Source organism: Pongo pygmaeus, chromosome 3 (genome assembly GCF_028885625.2).
Source record: "Pongo pygmaeus isolate AG05252 chromosome 3, NHGRI_mPonPyg2-v2.0_pri, whole genome shotgun sequence".
NCBI classification, from domain to species: Eukaryota; Metazoa; Chordata; class Mammalia; order Primates; family Hominidae; genus Pongo; species Pongo pygmaeus.
In genome coordinates this window covers 2198352-2221426 of record NC_072376.2, presented here as the reverse complement: position 1 = coordinate 2221426, position 23075 = coordinate 2198352, and the positions used below count along the sequence as shown (strand labels likewise).

At 43.5% G+C, this 23075-nt stretch overlaps 1 protein-coding gene across 2 annotated transcripts in view; it reads left to right on the top strand.

The window, feature by feature from the left end:
* Positions 1–23075, top strand: part of LOC129035766 (HAUS augmin-like complex subunit 3) — a 169224-nt gene that overhangs the window by 54883 nt on the left and 91266 nt on the right. For both annotated transcript variants that reach the window (XM_063664416.1, XM_054486565.2), the window contains 6 exons: positions 6591–6748; positions 9728–9796; positions 11308–11368; positions 12078–12142; positions 14894–14977; positions 15300–15395. In XM_063664416.1, coding sequence (XP_063520486.1) covers positions 6591–6748; positions 9728–9796; positions 11308–11368; positions 12078–12142; positions 14894–14977; positions 15300–15395 — 533 coding nt within the window. The remainder of the gene's footprint in view (positions 1–6590; positions 6749–9727; positions 9797–11307; positions 11369–12077; positions 12143–14893; positions 14978–15299; positions 15396–23075) is intronic.

Sequence of the window (23075 nt, the reverse complement as noted above, 5' to 3'; positions counted from 1 at the left end):
TGGAAACTGTGTCATCCTTATATTTGGGTTCTGGGATATTGCTGGTGATAATCTTGGTGCTGTATATTGGTTTTTGCTTTTCTGTGAAGGAGAGTGAAGCCAGCTTGCTTGTATTCTACCATTTTGGTAACATCACTCTATTACCAATAATCTCTTTTTATTATTAGCTGTCTAGTCAGTGTTTGCACTTCCCTAGTTGTTCTATAACTGTTTTTGTTTATTTGTTTTGTTTTTTACAGTTTGTTTTAACTGGGGCCCAAAGCCCATAACTTGTATTTCTTTTTGTTTGTTTATTTGTTTGTTTTTGAGATGGAGTCTCGCTCTGTCACTTAGGCTAGAGTGCAGTGGCACAATCTTGGCTCACTGCAACCTCTGCCTCCCGGGTTCAAGCGATTCTCCTGCCTCAGCCTCCTGAGTAGCTGGGATTACAGGCACGTGCCACCACATCTGGCTAATTTTTTATATTTTTGGTAGAGAGGGGTTTCACCATGTTGGCCAGGCTGGTCTCGAACTCCTGACCTCAAGTAATCTGCCTGCCTCGGCCTCCCAAAGTGCTGGGATTACAGGCATGGGCCACCACGCCCAGCCAGGTGTGCTTGTATGTTTTAAGCCTCTTTTCATCTATATGTTCTCCCTTCCTCTGTCTTACATTCTTGCAGTTGTTTTGTTGTTGAAGAAACCAGATTGTTTGTCCTGTAGAATTTCTCACAGTCTGGATTTTACTGAGCACATTTCTTTCTTGTAATTTAATATGTTCTCTCTCTTCTATTTCCTGTAAATTGGCAATTAGATCCAGATGCCTGATCAGATTCAGGTTAGATTTGGGAGAGCAAGACTACATAAGTGTTGTATACATTTGTCAGGAGGTATATAATGTTTGGATGTTTATCTTTTTTTGTGATGTTAGAAGCTACTGCTTGTCATTGTCTAGGTTCCTTAATTGCAACATGGTGATATTTAAGATCTGTTATGCTTTCTTCATTTATTAGCTATAATACTTACATAAAGAGAAATCCCCCTTTATCATCTATTTGGTTACCCTAAGTACACTTCATATAGAAAAGCCAAGATAAAATTTGATTATTTTCATTTATTTACCTTTTTTCAAAATAATGAATTGTTTCATAGAATCACCAAAAGGTGATCAAAAATAGCCTTTTCATTTTAGTATCATTATGAGCATATGGATTTAAATATATTTGATATGTTTTGATACATTGCATGTGATCTTTGATGAGTTAGGTGAGTCTTTGTCATACAAACCTAGTAATCTGGGCATCTTCTTTGATTTGTGGTATGGTAGGATGTTTCCAGGTCATCTTGTGCATTTCCTGCTCTAGACCTGAAATTAGCCATTTCTTCAAGGAGCCCTGATACTTTAGTGAAAATGGCATTTAGAGACCAGAATTTGGTCACTGGATATGTACCTCACTATTAGGTTGACTTTTGTTACCAGGCTACGATGTTTGTATTTTTTTTAAGATAAAATATACCATGAGTTCATGCTGATACTTCTAATTCATGTTCAGGATGACAGGGTTTTTACTTAACCTTATTGATCTCCTTTAAAACATACTGAAGAATCCTTTGTACTTGGAGGTCAGTTTGGCTATATATAAGATCACTGGTTTACATCTTTCTTTGTGTTTCTAAAATATGCTATACTATTGTTTTTTGGCATAAAGTGGTGCTTTCAGAAAGTGTGGTGAAAATCTGATTCTCTTTCCCTAATTAGTGACTTGGTCTTTTTGTCTGAATGCCCAAAGGTTTTTGTTTGTTTTGTTTTCCTTTTTTTTTTAAAGTCTGGTGTTTTACTAGACTGTGTCTTGGTGTTGGCTGTTTTGGGTCAATTTTCCAAGATATGTATGTACCTTTAAAAAAAAAAAAATTTGGCCGGGCACGGTGGCTCACATCTGTAAATCCCAGCACTTTGGGAGGCCAAGATGAGTGGATCACCTGAGGTCAGGAGTTCAAGACCAGCCTGGCCAACATGGTGAAACCCCATCTCTACTAAAATTATGAAAATTAGCCGGGCATGATGGCATGCACCTGTAGTTCCAGCTACTCAGGAGGCTGAGACAGAAGAATCACTTGAACCTGAGAGGCAGAGATTGCAGTGAGCAGAGATCTCGCAAGACTCTGTCTCAAAAAAAAAAAAGAAAAAAAAGAACACCTTGTAAATAGCTTTTTGGTATAGCTTTAAAAAATAGCAGTGTTATTAAGATATAATTTCATACCATAAAATTCACTCTTTAACTGTACAATTCAGGGTTTTTTTAAGTAATCACAGAATTGTGCATCTATCACCACTACATAATATCAGAACAATTTTGTCACCCCAAAAAGAAACCCTGTACTCCTTAGCAGCCACTCCCCATCCACCCTTTCTCAGACTCTGGCAAGCACTAATCTGTGGTTTTTTGTCTCTGGAGTTGTGTATTCTGAATATTTAACATGAATAGAATTACACAATATGCGGCCTTTTGTCACTGGCTTATTTCATTTAGCCTGATGTAGTTTTTTGTTGTTGTTGGTTTTTAACCTAGTGTTTTAAAGGTTCATTCATGTTGTGGCATATATCAGCACTTTATTCCTTTTTATGGCTGAATAATATTCATATTTTGTTTATTCATTCATCAGTTGGTGGACATTTGAGTTGTTTTCACTTTTGGCTGTTATGATTAATGCTTCTGTGAACTTTGGTGTACAGTCTTTGCATGGACATATTTTCAACTTGCTTGGGTATATGTCTAGAAGAAGTAGAATTGCTGGGTCATGTGGTACTCTGTATTTAACATTCTGAGGAACTGCCAAACTTGTTTCCAACAAGGCTGCACCATTTTCACCAGCACTGTGTATAGCATTGTAATTTCCCCACATCCTTGCCCAGTACATGTTCTTGTGTATCTTTATTTTAGTCATTCAAGTGGATGTGAAGTGTTACATCCTTGTGGTTTTGATTTGTATTATACTGATGCCTAATGATATTGGACATCTTCTCATGTGCTTATTGGCCACTTTTATATCTTTTTTTGGGGAAATGTCTCTTCAAATATTTTGCCCATTTTAAAATTGTGCTGTCTTTTTATTATTTATTTGTAAGAATTATTTATATATTCTAATATGAGCTTATTGTCAGATATACAATTTGCAAATAACTTTCTCCCAATCTGTGACTTGTCTTTTTAGTTTCTTGATGTCCTTTGAAGCACACTTTTTTTTTTTTAAGGAAATCCAATTTATTTGTGTTTTCTTTTGTTATTTGTGTTTTTGGTGTCAAATCTAAGAAACTATTGTTTAATCCAAGGTCAGAAACATTTACTCATATTTTTTCATACAAGTTTAATCATTTTCTCTCTGAGGTTAGGCTTATGATCCATTTTTGGTTAATTTTTGCATATGGTGTGAGGTAGGGGTCTGTATTAGTGTCCTAGGTCTGCTGTAACATTACCATAAACTGAGTGCTTAAAACAACAAAAAATTATTTTCTTATAGTTCTGGAGGCTGGAAGTCCAAATTAAGGTGTTGGCAGTTCCTTCTGGAGTCTCTGAGGGAAAATCCATTCTGTGACTCTCCCCCAGCTTCTGGTGGTGGCTTGAAGTCCTTTTCACTCCTTGACTTGTAGATACATCCCTCCAGTCTCTGCTTCCATCCTCATGTGGCCTTTTCCCTCTGCATATCTCCATATGTCACCTTCTTTTCTGACTCTCATAAGGACACCCATCATTGGATTTAGGGCTCACCCTAACTTAAGATGATCTCATCTCAAGATACTTACCATAATTATATCTTCAAAGGCCCTTATTTCAAATAAGTTGCCATTCTGAGATTCTGGGTGGAGTTATCTTTTGAGGACCACAATTCAACCCATTGTTGGTATCCAACAACATTCTTAGTACCTTTGTTGGAAATCAATCAACCACTGATGTATAGGTTTATTTCTAGACTCTCGATTCTGTTCCACTGATCTGTAGGTCTATTCTGTGTCGATGCTACACTGTATTGATTATGTATATGTCTTTATGTAATTTAAAGTCATCTTTTTTTTTTTTTGAGACGGAGTCTTGCTCTGTTGCCCAGGCTGGAGTGCAGTGGCACAATCTTGGCTCACTGAAAGCTCTGCCTCCTGGGTTCTGCCATTCTCCTGCCTCAGCCTCCCCAGTAGCTGGGACTGCAGGTGCCTGCCACCACACCTGGCTAATTTTTTGTATTTTTAGTAGAGGCAGGGTTGCACCGTGTTAGCTAGGATGGGCTCAATCTCCTGACCTCGTGATCTGCCTCTCCTGACCTCGTGATCTGCCTGCTTTGGCCTCCCAAAGTGCTGGGATTACAGGCATGAGCCACTGCGCCCGGCCTAAAGTCATCTTGAATTATAGTGTTTAGTGCTGTGTTCATTTATTTTTTTCCTTTGATTTCCTATTTCATATGTTGAATCTTCTTGTCTGTCTTTCATATTTATCTTTTTTCATATTTATCATTTTTCATCCAGAATCCATTTTCAGTTTCTTCATTTCTTTTTGATTTTTTAATATTTTATTTTATTTTATTTTTAAGTTCTTTTGGATGTGATTCTTTTTTATTTTAAAAAAAATTCTGTCTTTTTTGGCTGGGCACAGTGGCTTACGCCTGTAATCCCAGCACTTTGGGAGGCTGAGGTAGGCAGATCAACTGAGGTCAGGAGTTTAAGACCAGCCTGGCCAACATGGTGAAACCCCATCTCTACTAAAAAAACAAAAATTAGCTGGGCATGGTGGTGGGTGCCTATAATCCCAGCTACTCGAGAGGCTGAGGCAGGAGAATCACTTGAACCTGAGAGGCAGAGGTTGCAGTGAGCAGAGATCGTGCCATTGCTCTCCAGCTTGGGCAACAGAGCAAGACTCCGTCTCAAAAAAACAAAACAAACAAACAAAAAATTCTCTTTTCTTAAATCTTTTTTTTTACTTTAAGTAGTTAGCTATTATGTTTATTTGCTTTTGTGTCTTGCCGGTTTAGTTTTTATTTCTGAAATGTCTTTTTTTAAATTTTCTCTCCTAGATTCTGTCATTTCTTTGTATAATTTTTCTTTTTCTAAGTCACCTAATTTCTCAGTATATAATTCGGATTTACTTACTTTTTTATAGCTTTTACTCTTTCTTAATTTTCTGAGCTTGTTTTAAATCTTATTTTGTTAGCATTTCTTTTTCAGCTACTGGCATTTTCTCCCTAGTGTGGGATTTGTCCTGGCAGGCTTCAGTTTGTCAGTTGCAAGAGATTATAGGGACCATCTCCCAGAGCATTCTTATACTGTCAGAGCTTCCCCAAGGATTTTTAAAAATATATGTTGATAACCATTACTTTTGGAATATTAAAGCATTGAAAAGGGAAGTGGAGTGAACAGTCCTATTGGGTCAGTCTGCATCACTAGACAGTGTTGTAGAAAATCATGCGCTGCTGACAGAGGTGGCAAGCAGCCAGAGGACCACTAACTGCTCTTATCCAGAGCTCCCAAATGTGCCACTGTAAAAGACTTCCTAGATACCAAGTGAGAAAGTCATAATAGTGGCTGCTTTGGTAAATATAAGTCTCTTAGGCTGGTATAATTTAAAGATGCCTGAACATATAATATTTAATGTGATATGATCTAAGACTATAGTTTTATTTAAAGGCAAATTCCTTATTTTTGTATGACACAATTCAAAATTTTAAAGTAACTTAAGAAGCAGTCACTTTAGATTTAGTTTGTCTATTAATTTATAGCCCGCCCTACCTCCCCAGCCTTTTATGACTCTCCCTTCATGTCTAAAGTGTTCTGGTATAAAAACTTGTTTGTTTAGCAAATATCATGTTTACTTTTTAAAAAGCGTTTTCTCATGTATATCGCAGATAATTACAGTAATCTTTCCCCCCAGTTTTTGGATGAAGAAACTAACACTGAAGGGGTGAGGTGGCCTCCCAGGCTCAGAGGGCGATTCAGAATCCAGGCCTGGTGTTCCTTCCACAGTACCAAAGCACCACACATTAGTTGTCTTGTGGATTTTCCACACTTCAGGGAGAATGCCAAAGTGTCTTTGCCTTGCACACACTACCTGTTCAACACTCAGTGACGAGGGTGTCCTTTGTGCTCAGGCAACTCCCGCCCTTCTTCCTTTTGCTCAAGAGGCTTGGATTCCAGACTCCATGGTGCCAGACAGCCCAGTGACAGGCTGGAGGAGGGCAGGACTTGGCAGAGAGGATGCCTGAGGGAAAGAGGAGCAAGAAGGAGGGGAGGCAGGAAGCATGGCCCACTACTCTGACTTCGACAGCTTTTAACATGTTTTTGAGAGATCCAAATTGCAAGTGAGCTTGGAGTCCCTCCTTTATGGCTACTTGAAATCTGCCTCTTTAATGTGACACCCACAGAGATGGGCCATGTGGGACTTGGGTTCATCGAGGCTGCCTTATCAAAGGTTCTAAATTCTGGAGAATAATGGAAAGTCACTTTGGTCCTTAACTCTATAATTTGAGAGGATGACAATACTACTACTATTCGTTTGAACTTAAGAACCTTGTCAAAGCAGGAAAAACAACTATTGGTTTTTCTTGGGATGACTGAATGACCTTTTTCTCTTCAGTTGCTGATTTTGTAGGGCTAGATCCCAGAATTGCTGCATGGCTTATAGATCCTAGTGATGCCACACCCTCTTTTGAAGATTTAGTAGAAAAATACTGTGAAAAATCCATTACTTTTAAAGTGAACAACACATATGGAAATTCCTCAAGAAATATTGTGGTGAGTTGTTTAAGATAAGGTGTTATGAACCTTAATACATCCTATTTTTTCTGGAAGCTTTTTCTATTTTATTGATAGCCTAATAGTAAAAAGAACATTGTCAACATTCATTTTCACTTATTCAGCACAAATAGTTGTGACCTTGGAATTTCTGGTGGAGGATGTTGAATAAGGATGGGTGATGGCTGTTCTTCCATGGCACCTGTTCCTAGGAAATCTGTCCATAGTGTGACTCTTCCAGACGACTCTCTGGTGTCAGTGTCACCTGCTCCATGAACAGAATGCCACTCATTGATAAATCCTTAGTGCTGGTGACGTGGCCACAGTGCCAGAGGTCCTGGGATGGCTACTCTTCAGTCTGTGTGGAGAGAATGGTCAGAACTGCCCTGGGTCTCGGGCTAGGTGCAGCAGCTCATGCCTGTAATCACAGCACTTTGGGAGGCTGAGGTGGGCCGATCACTTGAGGCCAGGAGTTCAAGACCAACCTAGCCAACCTAGTGAAACCCTGTCTCTACTAAAAATATAAAAATTAGCCAATCATGGTGGCAGGTGCCTGTAGTTCCAGCTACTCAGGAGGCCGAGGCAGGAGAATTGCTTGAACCTAGGGGGCAGAGGTTGCAGTAAGCTGAGATTGTGCCACTGAACTCCAGCCTGAGTGACAGAGTGAGATTCTGTCTCAAAAAAAAAAAAAAAAAAAAAAAAAAAACTGTCTTGGGTCACTCTCCAGGCCCTCCCCTGCTAGAGATGCCCCTCGTTATCAGGAAGCACCATCTGGAGAAACAAAGGCACTCACACCTTCTAGAACTGTGCCTAGAACCCAGAGAGAGACTTCTCAGCAGGCCCCAGAGGAGAGGTATCTAGTGGTGGTAATGTGGCCACAGTTGGGGCCACCCTGTTCAGGCTTTCTAGTTAGCTGTCAGTGAACAATTACATGGTAAAATCACTGCTGGAAGAACACACAGGCCACTGAGCTAGCTCAAGCAATCAGAGCAAAGCAAGAGGTGATGTGAGCCCGTGCCATGTACTGGGCACTGAGCTGGGGGTAAGAGGTGATGTGAGCCCAAGCCGTGTGCTGGGCACTGAGCTGGGGGTAAGAGGTGATGTGAGCCCATGCTGGGCACTGGGCACTGAGTTGGGGGTAAGAGGTGATATGAGCCTGTGCCGGGCACCGGGCACTGAGCTGGGGATATTTGCCTCATGTACTTCATCCTCACAGATCATCTGTGATGTGAAGATTTGTACCAATAGGGTTTTGGGGTTATAAGTTGCAGAAACGCACTCTCCCTTAATATAAAAAGAGATTTATCAGAAGGATATGGGGTAGCCTATAGAATCAGAGGAAAAGCAGTACCAGGCCTTGGGAAGAACAGGAGCCAGGTAGCCCTGGGTCCCAGGGAGCTGGAACTGGTAGGCATGGTGGCAGCACTGAGCCATGACGTTTTCTCTGTCCAAAAGTCAAAGTTTCAGCACTTGGAGAGTGTTTTCTTTCCCTCCTTGTACCATGTGTCTACACCCCACCAGGGAGGCCGGGCATCTTGATTAGTATCCCTACCCAGAATTCATGCCATCAGGCAGGGAGACTTCTCCAAACAGAAGCTGAGATATTAGAAATAAAGAGTTGTCCATCTCAGAATTATCAATCCCAGTTTACAGATGAGAAAACTGAGGTATAGAAAGGTTAACGTACATGTACCTTGCCCATGGTCAAATTGAGGCCAGAGTTCAACTCATCCACACTCCAGGCAGAAAAGAGGCAGCCTCAGATGCAGTTCTGTTTATGTCTCATCAGCCAGATATGTCTCTGTAGTTGAGCCATGCAGGGCATGGATGAGGGTGGGAGATGGAAGTCCAGCCATTAATCTACATGATCACAGATTACACCCTTCTCTCCAAAGAGGTGGCATGAATTGTTCAGATAAATGGAAGAGAGTTCCAGGTAGAGGGAGCAGCAGGGATATGGTAAGACTCTCAGAGAACATAGTGCCTCTGTGGAGGACAGCAAGACCAACCTGGGGAGAAGGAGGCATGGCTGTGGGGAGCCAGAGAAGATGTAGGGGCTCCTTATGCATCTGTGCCATACCAGGGAGCTGGGCCTATCCTGGGGGTATTCAAACTAGGAGTCACGTGGTCAGTTTTGGGGTGTAGAAGGCTCCTGCAGGCAGCCAGGTAGAATTCTGCCAGGTGGCAGTCAAGAACTTGACGTGGAGGGACTCTTCCATAGGATGTTCTCCCAACATTCACAGGAGAGCCACAACCAAGATGACTAGAAAACAATGTCAGGGTGTGTGCGGTTAGCCACTGGTCCCATGGGATGTTCACTCTAATCTCAGGCCTTCAGCAGAAAACTGAGTCTGAGTGGGCTAGAGGTGGGGGATTTGTTTGGCAGAATGGGGTGTTGAAAAGGTCCTGGTGCTCCAGGTTAGGGGAAGGATAATTAGACTCTGTATTGAGGGACTCATCTCATCCCATCTCCCTCTTTGTCAGCTGAACACATACCCTTGTTTGTCATCTCCCAGGGCCTCTGTGTGCATCTCCTGGGGTGAGAATGGAGGGGTAAGTGTGGAATGTGGCAGCAGCTCTGCGCAGGTGCAAGGTGGTAAGGCTGAGAGAATGGAGCTGTGGACTCCAGAGAGGCCAGGTCTGCATTCTCCTCTCCCTACTACCATTTAATCATTGTACCTGAGACATTAGGCTTCTCTGTGGTTCTGTTTCTCAATCTGTAAAATAAAGAAATACCGTAGTTTGGGAGGAAGTGTCCAACTATGGATAGCTTGCACTTGCGCAGTAGAAGCACTTTCTATAGATGGGAACTTGTCTAGTCGAGGTGTTTGGTAATAGTACCACATACATGACATCTGCCATTGAAAACCTCATGGGATTTTACTAGGGAACATTTTTCAAGTCATGTCAGTTCCAGACTGTGATGAGCACTGCCACCAAGTTTATCTGATCTTTAAAAATACTTTTGCTCTTTTAAAGATTCAGAATGTACGTGAGAACCTGAAGATACTCTACAGACTTACAAGGGACCTTTGCTCTAAACTGAAGGCAAGGCATTTTATTATAATTTCTGGCTGACAGAGGCTCACAAGAGATGTCTTTTCATTTGCACCCGCACTCCCAGGGAGTTTGAATGTGAAGGAAATGAAACATTGAGTTCTAAGAACAAATTAACCTGTGCATTACTCAGAAAAGGGTAGTCTAGAATGATAAGACCTGAAGTTTTAAAAATGCTTTCTGTAGGTTGAAAACAATTGTAATATTTTTTAAAGCCTCCTCTTTAAGTGGGATGTTTCCAATGCCATAGTTAATGTAAAAGCTGAGCATTGATTTTGATTAACAGTGGGATGGACATAGCTTCACTCAACCAGAGTCTTCCTGGGAAGCAGACAGTGTCTGCAATGAACCACCAAGAAGAGTTGAGTGAAGGGACTGTGTCCAGAGGCCAGGGAGGGCAAAGGGAACCAGCCAGAAGGAGAAACCTCCAGGGAGAGGCGGTAGCTCAGCCTGTTTCCCTCCCTCCTGCCCTTGATGCCCAATCTGAGGGCAGAGGAGTGGCCCGGATGATATGATCTGGAGGAGCCTGCCCCGCCTTATGGGCAAGGGCAGGGCAGAGAATGGGTCTGGAGGGGCAGGAGGGAACATGAGGGCACGAGTTGGAGGATGGAGCCTGGGACTCTCTAATGGCAGCAGGAAAAATAAAAATGATGAGACTCATGAAGAACACAGGAAGGCCCAGATAAATAGAGATTCCGTGCTCTCAGGGGAGGTGGCCTGGAATAACGATTCTAATGTTCCTCAAATTAATCCATAGTGGCAGTGAAAAATCAATGAGAATTATTGGTAAATTTTGGGAATTCAGTAAGCCTATTCTGAAATTAAAAGGGTAGACTAAAAGTCCACAAATGCTTAAATCAATCTTAAAAATGAAAAAGAGTGAAGAAAATTGAGGATGGGGCTTGGCCTATCGGATATTTCTTTTTTTCCACCTCCAATGTTTGACTTGAACCTATCTATATTTCTAAATATCTCTACCAGATCTTGGTAATAAAATAGGCTACTTAAGGGAAATAAGAGTTCATTAGGAAGAGCAAGCAAGAGGAGTAGAGGTTGGGTAGAAGACCAGCCATGCCCATGATAGGGGTCGCCTTAATTCTAGCTCAACAAAATTAAGTAGGCTTTTTGGTTGGGTGCGGTGGCTCATGCCTGTAATCCCAGCACTTCGGGAGGCCAAGGTGGGCAGATCACTTGAGGTCAGGAGTTCAAAACCAGCCTGGCCTACATGGCAAAACTCCATCTCTACCAAAAATTTTTAAAATTAGCCTGGCATGGTGGGGGGTGCCTGTAGTCCCAGCTACTCAAGAGGCTAAGACAGGAGAATCACTTGAACCCTGGAGGTGGAGGTTGCAGTGCGCCGAGATCGTGCCACTGCACTCCAACCTGGGCAGCAGAGCAAGACTCTGTCTCAAAAAAAAAAAAAAAAAAAGTAGGCTTTTCAACAAAATGCAGATACAATAATATTTAAATTGACATTGATATTATTTCTTCCTATTAAACAGGATTATGGTTTATGGCAGCTATTTTGTACTTTGGAGCTCCCTCTGATACCAATTTTGGCAGGTAAGTTACCATAAAGATGAAGTACAGCCATTTTTCTAGAGGGTTCTTCATATTGTTTGGGATGAATATTTCTCCGTACCTTACTTAGGAGTAGATAGTATATCCCATGGGCACCAGAGAGGTAGTAAGCCTATTATTTTCCCTTTCTGTAGTGAGGGGTTGGACTGCATTCCCTCTTGGTGTGGAAAGACTAGAGGTTCTGACATCTTGGTCTTATGGGATCCCTGCTGTGCTGCCTGGCCCAGGAGGAGTAGGCTTCTCTAGATGTTTTATGTGTGGCCCAGGAGGAGTAGGCTTCTCTAGATGTTTTATGTGTTACTGGTTGTCTCTCATTCTGATTTGCTGTCCTTATAACCTTGAGAACCTTCCTACAAGAACCGATGCAGGGCTCTCTTCTGCCTTTGCCTTTGACGCAGGTCCTGATGGGCACCACATCAGCCCGGGGGCATTCACAGTGTGGGAAAGGCCAGGCTGGCCAGTGCAGTCCCCTCGCCCACTCCCACCTCAAAGGCCAGCTCTGTCAATGCCCCCATTTGCCTGTATGACACAGGGATCCTGACAGATCCTGTGCAGAGGTTGGCATGCGACAGGTGCTGAGTAAATGGCAGTTGCAGTCATTATTGTCCTCATCAGGGAGCGAAGCATTTTAGTCTTTAGTAAAAAGGATACATTAATGTGAATATGATCTGGTTTGGGTTTTGAATCACAGTGTTGGAAAGCCATGCCATTCAGGTGAACAAAGAGGAGATGGAGAAGACGTCAGCACTTCTTGGGGTAAGTTATTATTCCAGACGGTTTGTACTGGCCGTCACTTTCCTGCATGAGATAGTTGTTCCCAGTGGCAGATCGAGAGTAGATTCTCCTTTTCTTCTCTTCCGTGTCTGATGTTGACAGTGTTTCTCCCTCTTTCTGACTCCTGCAGGGGAGAAACAAGCATTGAAAAGACCTAAACAGCATCTAGTGCATGTGTGTCCAGGGAGTTCTTTAATGGCTCCTCAGGATCCTCCTCAAAAGTTTACGTTTTTCTTACAGGAACATTGTCCCCTATAGTTTGGTGAAGGAATTCTTGGGTTTCTTGAAAAATAAAAATACAGAAATGTATAAAGATGCATGAAAAAATACATAAAAATGCTCTACTTCAGTTTTCTTAAGAAAACACATGTAGGTAGAGAGTGGGAAAATAGACACAGAAACTGGGAAGGGTGAGCAGTGGGGAGGGCGAAGGTGAAGAGAAGCAGGCTAAAGGGTGCAAACATACAGTAAAATAAAAGAAATAAATTCAGTGTTTGATAGCAGCGTAAGATGACTGTACTTAACAAAAAGGTATTGAACTCGAATGATGGGCGCTCTGAATACCCTGACTTGACCACCACACATTATATACACGTAATGCATTTTCTCATGTACCTTATACATCTGTACAAATTTTTAAAAGGCTAAACCACATGCCAGGAGCATCTTTAAGATAAAATGTTTAAAGGAAACCCCCAATATAACCATCACCTGGCTCAAAGCATAGAATTTGCAGAGCCCTGTGTGCTTTCCCTATCAGAACCCCTTTCTCGCTGCCAAAAGTAACTGCAACCCTGACTTTTGTAGCCTTTTCATTGTTGCTTTTCTTTCTAGCTTTCCCACTTCAAAGCCTAAACAATGTAGTTTAGCTTTGCTTTTGAACTGTAAGTAAACAGTGATTTACATGTGGCCTTTCACCCAGCCTTCTACATCTCAGCTCCACCTGTATTTCTGTGTGTCACTCAGTGCTGTGGAGTTTTCTGTTGTGGACTGTGCTGCCCTTGGTGTCTCTGTCCCACTGCCAATAGGCGTGTGGTTGTTTCCAAGTGGCAGTCATTACAAACCGCGCTGTACCTCTGAGTGCATTCCCTGTGCCCGTGGGCACAGGTTTCTGTGGGCTATGAGGTGACTAGTGCTGCTGGGACACAGGGAAGCTGTTGCTTAGTTTTATTCAATAATGCCCAGTGGCTTCCCAGAGTCTCACCCATGAGAATGCATACGGGATCCCATTCTTGCACATCCTCACTTCCCCTGGCTGCATCAGACTTTTACATTGTAGCCATTTTGGTGAGTCTATAATGATATCTCATTATGAGTTTTGTTTCTGTTTTCCTGATTACTAATGTCAACCAAGAAGAGGTGAAAGACCAGACTGCAAAGCAGTTAGACAAGGCATTACTGGGGTCTTAGAACTGCAATTCAGGATACACAGGTTCAGCTAAAGGCCAATATGTGTTCTGAAGAGAGGAAGGGGAGTTGAGATTTTTAAAAGGAAGCTAAGGGTGAGTACACAGTTGTTGTGAAAGAATTATCATTGGTGGAGGCAGTTGGCTTAGTACATGAGTCTGTTGAGCTCATTGGTTGTCGCTCTTCAGGAGGTGCAGCACTGGCAAAATCTAGTTGTTTTCCAGGATGTTGTGGTCATTGCAGTTTGGCCCAGTTCAGAGGTTCAATGCAAGTTCCTGTTTTTTTGTTTTTGTTTTTCAGTGTTTCAGGTCATGCAGGCAGTCCTTAGAATGGCTCCCTGACTCTACTTTAGAGCTCTGGACCAGAGTGATATCATTTTGTATGTCACATTTCACATTAGCGGGGTTGACTAGCTTTTCATAGCATCATTAGCTTTCAGGAATTTCTTTTTGCAAAGGATCTGCTCAAGTCTTTTGCCCATTTTTCTATTTTTTCTTACTGATATATAGGATATCCTGATGTATTCTGGATACAAGCCTGTTTGCTATACTTTCTACCTCTGTCTTGTTCTATGTGATGTTGGATCCCTTTTCTAGTCTTAATATTGTTGGAGAATTGATTCTTTCCTTCCCATTATTTTTGCTTCTTTAAGTTTGTTTTCTTACCTTTGGGGGAGGATGCTTCTATGAGCCTAGGTATTTCACCATGAGGCAAAATATGTTTATTTTTATTTTTATTTTTTTGTAGAGATGAGGTCTCACTATGTTGCCCAGGCTGGTCTCAAACTCCTGGGCTTAAGACACCCACCTGCCTCAGCCTCCCAAAGTGCTGGGACCACAGGTGTGAACCACCATGCCTGGCCAAAATATGTATTTGTATGCTTATTTTGATAAATTATAGGTTATTTATTACTCTCTTAAGAGCTTTCTTTGGGAATTTTGTGTGTCTATGTTTGTTTGTTAAGACAGTGTCTCACTGTCACACAGGCTGGAGTGCAATGGCACAGTTATAACTCACTGCAACCTTGAACTCTCGGGTTCATACAATCTTCCCACCTCAGCCTTCCAAGTAGCTAGGACTACAGGTGTGCACCACCATGCCTGGCTAATTTTTTTTTTTTTTAGTGGTGGGGCCGCACTGTGTTGCCCAGGCTGGTCTCAAACTCCTGGTCTCAAGTGATCCTCCTGCCTCGGCCTCCCAAAGGGGTGGTATTACAGGCGTAAGCCACTGTGCCCATCTCACTGTTGAGAATTGTTTGATGAACAAATTACATAATCTTAAATTGTGAAAACTATGAATGAGATTAATTGTGTATCATATTTTCAGGCTCGTCTCAAGGAATTGGAGCAAGAAGCTCATTTTGTTGCAGGAGAACCGTTTCTTATAACAAGCAATAACCAGCTTCGAGAGGTAAAGCTGAATTTTGGTTCTTTCATAAAATGTATTTCTTATTCAGGAGTTAAAGGGAGATTTATTTTGAATTTATAAGTATTATTTTATGTCAACTATCTGAAAGTAAGTTTCTCATGTTCTCTCACAAGTAATGAACACATTGAGATTCATTACTTCAAAGCCTTTAACTTGAAGAAAAGTACTAAATGAGAATTTAAGCATGTCGTAACGTCTGTTTGGGTGTGTCTTCTCTGGCTGGTGGCATGGGCTCTGCCATAGTAATGTTCTGTTTCTCTCAAATGTGATATTCCCTCACCATGTGTAAATTGCTTTGTTGAAGATCCTCTTTGGCAAGTTAAAGCTGCACCTGCTGAGTCAAAGGAACAGTCTCCCCAGAACGGGGCTGCAGAAATACCCGTCCACATCAGAAGCAGTGGTAAGGTTTCAGAGTTATCCTTTTTCTTTTTAGAATGACAGCATGTCTGCACCATATGTGTGCTGACCTTCAGACCCACCCGAGACTCTTAGGCCGTCCCCTCATGCTGGCAGCAGTTTCTGCAGAAGAGGGGCTCCCCACACCAAGGTTGCTTTTCTCGCTACGGACCAAGGAGAGAGAGGCAGACAGTACACTTTTGCAGAAGCAGTTAATTGACTTGACTTCCTGAAAAGCATAATTTGGTGGAGTTTTATTCTTAAAACCAACTTCTTGACAATCCAGTCACAACCTCTTTGCTTCGTGTCCCCAAGAGGAACTAGAAATGGGTCATCAGTCTTCTCCTTTCCCAAGATTTATTTTAGAGAATTTTACCTACCCCTCTCTTGAGAGGAATCAATTTTTTTGAAGACAAGGAGTAGTGAGATTGTGCTGTGTTGGAGTGGGAGAGTATACATCGATATTCAGAAGCCAGTGAGTGCTTTTACTGAAAAGACACAGAGTGGAAGTCAGTAAATAAGTGAATTCATGTTATTGTGAATATTGGTTATTGTGGTGAAAGCCAGCTTTTGAGGCTCCAGTTTGTGCTTTCTGTGCTCTGTCCAGCATTTGACTTTGTAACAGAGGAGGTTTCCTTCTAAGATGTCTCCTGTAGCCCTATTGCCTCTCCAGCACCACATTCCTCCAGTCTCTGCCCTGTGAGGGTGTCTTAGAGTACAGGCCCTCAAGGAGCCTGAGCTCGTTGACTGTGCCTGCACTTGGCCTTTGCTGGTTTAATGGGCAGTTACTGGGTGAATAATGGACTCCTGCAGAGGATGCTCCACTGGAGGGACTTGGAACTGCCCTCTTCCAAATCCTCTTCTTCTTCAAGCTTTCTCCACCTTAATGAAGGGCCCATCCTCCTTCCAGGTCCTTGGGAGCCAGTGCAGAGTAGTGAGTAAGAACAAGGGCAGTGGGGTCAGCCATCACTGGCCAGCATGGTTTGGACAACATGAAAACATTACTCGACTGCTCTGTGCCTCAGTTTCCTGATCTATAAAAGAAAGATAATAATAGTACTTTCCCTACTGGAATCTTGTGAGGATTCAGTGTGTGTGTGCGTGTGTGTATGTGTCCATGTGTCTGTGTGAAACAGCACTTAGGACTGTGCCTGACATAAAAGCTCTCAAAAGACCAGTAAGCACTGGCCATTCCGAGTAAAGTCCTATGAGTTGTCCTTGACTTTCCTTCTGCCTCCCCTCACAGCGAGTGTCGTGGTCTCTACCCACAAAATAGGTCCTGAGTGTGCCTCCTTTTCCCCATCCCCCCCACCATAGACCTTTCTCAGTTAGATCCCTCCAACCACTCTTGCCCATGCTGCTTATCCCTCACACCCAGGCAGAGTGATCCTTTAAAAGCATTGGAAAAGTCATGTTACTGCCCTAGGACTTCCAGTAGCTTCTATTGCACTTAGCATCAAATCCAAGCTGCAGAGCGTATCCCCAGGCCTGTGCTCTGGCTGTGCCTTCCTGGCCCAGCACCTCCTCTCTCTCCCCACTCCAGCGGCTGCTGAGCTGCCTGCAGCTCTGTGCACCAGCTCCTTCTCTGTCCCCAGACTCGTGCCACAAATTTTTCCTGCTTGCTTCTGACTGTCAGCTTAAACATTGCATTCAGGAGACCTCTGGTCACCCAGACTACAGTAAGGCCCCCAATCACAGCTGTTTCTTCACCTTGAGTTATTTTCTGCACACAACTCACCACTACCTAAAGTTTATCTTAGGTGTGTGTTTGCTTTTTCCATTAGAATGTAGGTTGTGCAGATCAAAGACTTCAGTTTGTTCCCAGAACCAAACCAGCCCCTGGTGCTGAACTTAGCATCTGCAGTGTGTTCATGGAGTGCTGGGTCAGCAGGTGGTTCCTGGAAGCAGCATCTGACTTGCTGTAGAGAGAGACTAAGGCTTGGGTCTCAACACCACAGTGGACATGGGCAGCATGCCCCAGAGCTCCAGCAGGGGGCGCTGCCTGGGCAAGCCACGCATCCCGCACCTGCACCTGAGCTCACCTCTGTCCTGGCACCAGCTGGCACTGTTGCCCTTCCCTTGGCAGCTCCCTTCCCTCTCCAGACAACCAGCAATGCAAGAAAGGAAGCGTTACTCTCTTCTGGTGCTGATGTGCTCTCTTGTTAAGACAACAGCTTTCACGAAGAGCTCATTTTTCTCCCATAAAGACATAATGAGCATAAATCATATTAGCCTCACTCTTTGATTTAACTGAGTAAGTCAAGTTGCTCATTCATGCATATGAAAAGATTGGCTTGTGCCAGGTACATGGCCAAATTCAAGATTCAGATTTCTTCTCGTGACTTCTCTCCATCCTCCCTTCCCCCTTCCCGGAGGCCTTGGTGAGCATTGCGGCTCCTCTCACCCTAGCACCTGTCCCCTCCCTGCCCTTTTCCTCCACAAATCCATGTTTGATGTCAGAGAAACCAGCTGATGGTATCCCCTGTGTCACACACAGATTTGCTGCTGCCCAGCTCCCCCAACTACATGTAGCCCTAACAGTGCATGACTTTTTTTTGTTCCTGGGATGTTCCTAGTGCTTAGTACAATGCCTGGGGCATAGTGGATGCTCAGGAAGTCACTAATGAACCCTTCAAGTTTTGAGATGTATTATCTTTTTCTCATTGTTTGACTCTATATATTTTCTCATTTCTGTTATAATTCTTTGACCATCGAGTTATTTGGAAGTGTGTCTTAACATTTCCAAATGTGTGGGGGAGTCCCAGATAGTTTTTGTTATTGATTTCTAAAAAAAATTTTTTTTTTGAGACAGAGTCTCACTCTTGTCACCCAGGCTGGAGTGCAGTGATGTAATCTCAGCTCACTGCAACCTCCCCCTTCCAAGTTCAAGCGATTCTCCTGCCTCAGCCTCCTGAGTAGCTGGGACTACATGCACCTGCCACCACACCCAGCTAATTTTTGTATTTGCAGTAGAGATGGTGTTTCACCATGTTGGCCAGGCTGGTCTCAAACTCCTGACCTCAGGTGACCTGCCCACCTCGGCCTCCCAAAGTGCTAGAATTACAGGCATGAGCCACCATGCCTGGCCTTGATTTCTAAATTAAATGAAGTGTGATAAGAGAACACAATCTATGCAATGTCAGTTCTTTGACACTCACCTCAGGGTTCTCAGATGCTCCTCATGGGCTGAAGAACACATGTCCCCTTGTACCTGTGCAGTGTAGTTTAGAGTCCTGTGGTGCCTAGCTGGTCCGCTCACTCCTGCTGGGGTATAGTGGGAATTCCCTCCCCTCAGCAGGCACATGATGAGTGGGAAACAAGGGTCCCTCCCTAACGAACTGAAGGAAGCTTTGATGTTTTTTTTCTGCAGTGAAGTCACATGTTCTTAGAACATCATAAGGAGTTCAAACTCTGGGAAGGTAGTCCAGCCTTGGGGTCAGGATTCCTGGACCAGCCACTCATCATTTCTGGGAGTTGCTTCTGAGACCCCTTGACTAACTGAAGTGATGGGGTCTCCAGGTCATGTGTGTGCACTGACCCACTGCTGGGCATCCAGTATGTGGGATACAGCCGTGAGCAAGACAGATGCCCTTCCTGTTTTATTCAGCAAACACTATTGTGGCCCTGGCTCTGTGTTTTACACTGTTGATGGTTTAGTGGGGAAAAGGTCTTTATCATCATGGAAAATCTATTCCAGTGAGGAACTATAGCAGGGTTCTCTAGAGAAACAGAACCAGTAGGATATATACAGATATAGATACAGATAGTAGGTATACGAGAAGGGATTTGTTAGGGACATTGGTTCACGCAGTTGAGGGTGCTGTGAAATCCCACGATAGGCCAGCTGCAAGCTGGAGACCCAGGGAAGCTGATAGTGTGGCTCAGTCCAAGCCTGAAAGCCTTGGGACAGGGAAGCTGATGGTGTAACTCTCAGTCCAAGGCTGAGTGTCGCCAGTGTGTGTACTAGAGTCCAAACACTGGAGAGTTTGGAGTTCTGAGGTCCAAAGGTAGGAGAAGGGTGTCCCAGATCCAGAAGAGTGAGTGAATTCACCTTTCCTCTGTTTTTTATTCTAACTAGGCCCCTAGCTGACTGGATAGTCCCTGCCCACATCAATGTAGATCTTCCCTGCTCAGTCCACCAACTCACATGCCAGCCTCCTCTGGAAACACTTGCACAGAAATAATGCTTTACCAGCTGTCTGGTTATCTCATAACCCAGTCAAGTTGACACCTAAAATTAGATATTACAAGAACCATCCAGCAGGATAAGAGCCATTAAGGTAATAACAGGGAGAGTGACACACTCCAGACTGAGTGGTCCAGAGAGAACCCTAAGGAATTATGTGTAAGCTGAAGCTCGAATATCAGGAAGTGCCTATGCAAGGAATAAGAACAAGGCCTTGCAATGGGAAAAGGCTCAGGCTGCTCAGGGGCTGAGGCTGGAGCCTTGTGACTGAGAAGAATGGGAGGGATGGGGTTGAGGTGAACAAGGACCCAATTCTGCTGTGCTTTGCAGGCCATGGGGAGGAATATAGATTTTTAGAAAAATGAGTAGCCTTGGAATTGTTTAAGTAAGGGAGCAACTATGATCTTAGATTTTAAAAAAATAGACTTTAATGGCCGCATATGGTGGCTCACTCCTGTAATCCCAGCACTTTGGGAGGCTGAGGCAGGAGGATCGCTTGAGGCCAGGAGTTCAAGACCAGCCTGGGCAACATAGTGAGACCATGTATCTACAAAAAATTTAAAAATTAGCCAGGTGTGGTGGTGCACGCTGGTAGTCCCAGCTACTCATGAGGCTGAGGTGGCAGGATCACTTGAGCTCAGTAGTTCAAGGCTGCACTGAGCAGTGATTATACCACTGCCCTCCAGTCTGTGCAACAGAGTGAGACACTGTCTTAAAAAAAAAAAAAAAAAGACTATTTTTTAGTTTTAGGTTCACAGTAAAATTGAGCAGAAAGTACAGAGAGTTCCCATACTCCCTGTTCCGTACTCCCTGTTCTCACACATGCACAGGCTCCCCCTCTATCAACATCCTTGACAGAATGGTACCATTGTTACAGTCAGTGAACCCACACTGACACATCGTTATCGCCCAGAGTCCGTAGTTACATACTATACTCTTGGACTGCTCTTGGGTGTAGGGTTCACTCTTGGTGTTAGACATTCTGTAGGTTTAGACAAATGTATGATGACGTACATCTACCATTACAGCATCATACAGAGCAGCGCCACTGCCCTAAAAATCCTGTGCTCTGCCTATTCCTCCCTCCCTCCCTCCCACCAGCCCCTGACAGCCACTGTGCTTTTTACTGTTTCCACAGTTTTGCCTTTTCCAGAATGTTATAAAATTGGAATCACAGTATGTAGCCTTTTCGGATTGATTTATTTCACTTAGCGGTAGGCACTTAAGTTTCTTCCATGTCTTTTCACAGCCTGATAGTTCATTCCATTGCGTGGATGTATCACAGTTTATTTTCCATTTACCTATGAAGAACATCTTGGTTGTTTCCAAGTTTTGGCAATTATGAATAAAGCAGCGATAAATATCTGTGTGTAGGTTTTTATGTGGACATAAATTTTCAGCTTATCTGGGCAAACACCAAAGAGTATGATTGCTGGATGAAATGATAAGAGTACGTTTAGTTTTGTAAGAAACCGCCAAACTGTCTTCCAGGGTAGCTGCACCATTTTGCATTTCCACCAACAGTGAATGAGAGTTCAACGATGAATGAGAGTTCCTGTTGCTCCACATCCTTGCCAGCACTTAGTGGTGTTGGTGTTCTGGATTTTCACCATTCTAATAGGTGTTGGGTATGTTTTTATAAGATCACTCTTTTTTTTTTTTGAGACAGAGTCTTGCTCCGTTGGCCAGGTTGGAGTACAGTGGCACGATCTCAGCTCCCTGCAACCTCCACCTCTCGGGCTCAAGCAATTCTCCTGCCTCAGCCTCCCGAGTAGTTGGGACTACAGGTGTGTGCCACCAGGCCTGGCTAATTTTTGTATTTTTAGTAGAGATGGGATTTCACCATGTTGGCCAGGCTGGTCTCAAACTCCTGACCTCAGGTAATCCGCCCACCTTGGCCTCCCAAAGTGCTGGGATTACAGGCGTGAGCCACCACACCCAGCCTTTTTTTTTTTTTTTTGAGATGGAGTTTCGCTCTTGTTGCCCAGGCTGGAGAGCAATGGTGCGATATCGACTCAAGGCAACCTCCGCCTCCCAGGTTCAAGTGATTCTCCTGCCTCAGCCTCCTGAGTAGCTGGGATCATAGGCATGCACCGCCATGCCTGGCTAATTTTGTATTTTTTAGTAGAAACAGTTTCTCCATGTTGGTCAGGCTGGTCTCCAACTCCTGACCTGAGGCGATCCACCCACCTCTGCCTCCCAAAGTGCTAGGATTACATGTGTGAGCCACCGTGCCCAGCCAAGATCACTCTTTTAGCTGGTTGGAGAATGGGGGATACTCATTAGTAGGCTGTCACTGCAGTCCAGGTCATGGCAATGAAAATGGAGCAAAGCAGATGGATTTTTAGAGGATTTTTAGAACAGAAAGGACCTTCTGATAAGTTCATGTGAGTGTGAACAGAAGTCAGCATGTGGAGTAGTTTTGAGTTTTCTGAGTTGTGCACTTGGGCAAATAGATACAGCCACTACTCAGGGAAAACTGGAATAGGAACTGTTTATGGAGGGGGAGGTCAAGTGTTCAGCCTTGGATATGTTAGGACAGAAGTGCATGTGAGACACTGATGTGCCATATCACAAAACAGCAGTTGGGCCTGTGGGACGGGGCTCAAGACAAGTCCCATGCTGGGAATCCACACTTGGAAGCTGCCAGCTGATTTTTACTAAAGTCGCCCTGGGATAACGGTCCTCTGCCCTGCCTGGAGATATGGAAAACACAGATGCCCAGGCCCACAGCTGATCCCCCGAGTCAGAATTGGGCAGGGGAGCCTAGTCATGGGCCTGCTTTTGAAGCTCCCTGTTGATTGCGATACGCAGTCAGCATAGATAACCACAGAGTTAAACTCCAAGAAACTGATGTTTAAAGGTCAGTGAGAGAAGAGGCACCAGCGGGAAATGAGTGAGAAGGGAGGTCAGAAGAATGTGGTGTCTGCAGCCGGCGCAGAGCGCGGGTGAGCCTGCGGAGCCATGGCAGCCGAGGGCGCTCCACCTCTGGCCGTCAGCCAGCACTCAGTGCTCTGTACACGGTTAGTGCAAGCAGTGTTCTCAGGCTGCTCAAGTCAAGATACACTGGGAGAGTATTGGTTAGAAAGTTATTTTGTGAGTAAGTCATCAAGATAAGGAGAGTTAGATGATCTTAAGCTGTTTTCTTGGCTAGGTATTTTCATGCACTTTCACCCCCCTAGGGATAGCTTTTCTACAAAAATTGCAATTTTTTTTTTTTTTTGGATTATACTGAGGCAAGATACCTCCCACTGTTAATGTTTTATGGCCACAACTCTTGTGTTCTCGGTCTTTATTCAGAGAGCACTATGATTTAATGGTTTACCTATTACATCAAAATCATATAATCAGTTCCCCCCCAAGTTGATTTATAGATTCTAGACAATTTTACTTAAAATCTTGGCAGGAGTTTTTTTTTTTTTTTGGTAGGAATTGAAAAGTTGATTCTCAGATTTCTATGGAAATGCTAGACACTAAAAAGAGCCAAAATAATCTGGG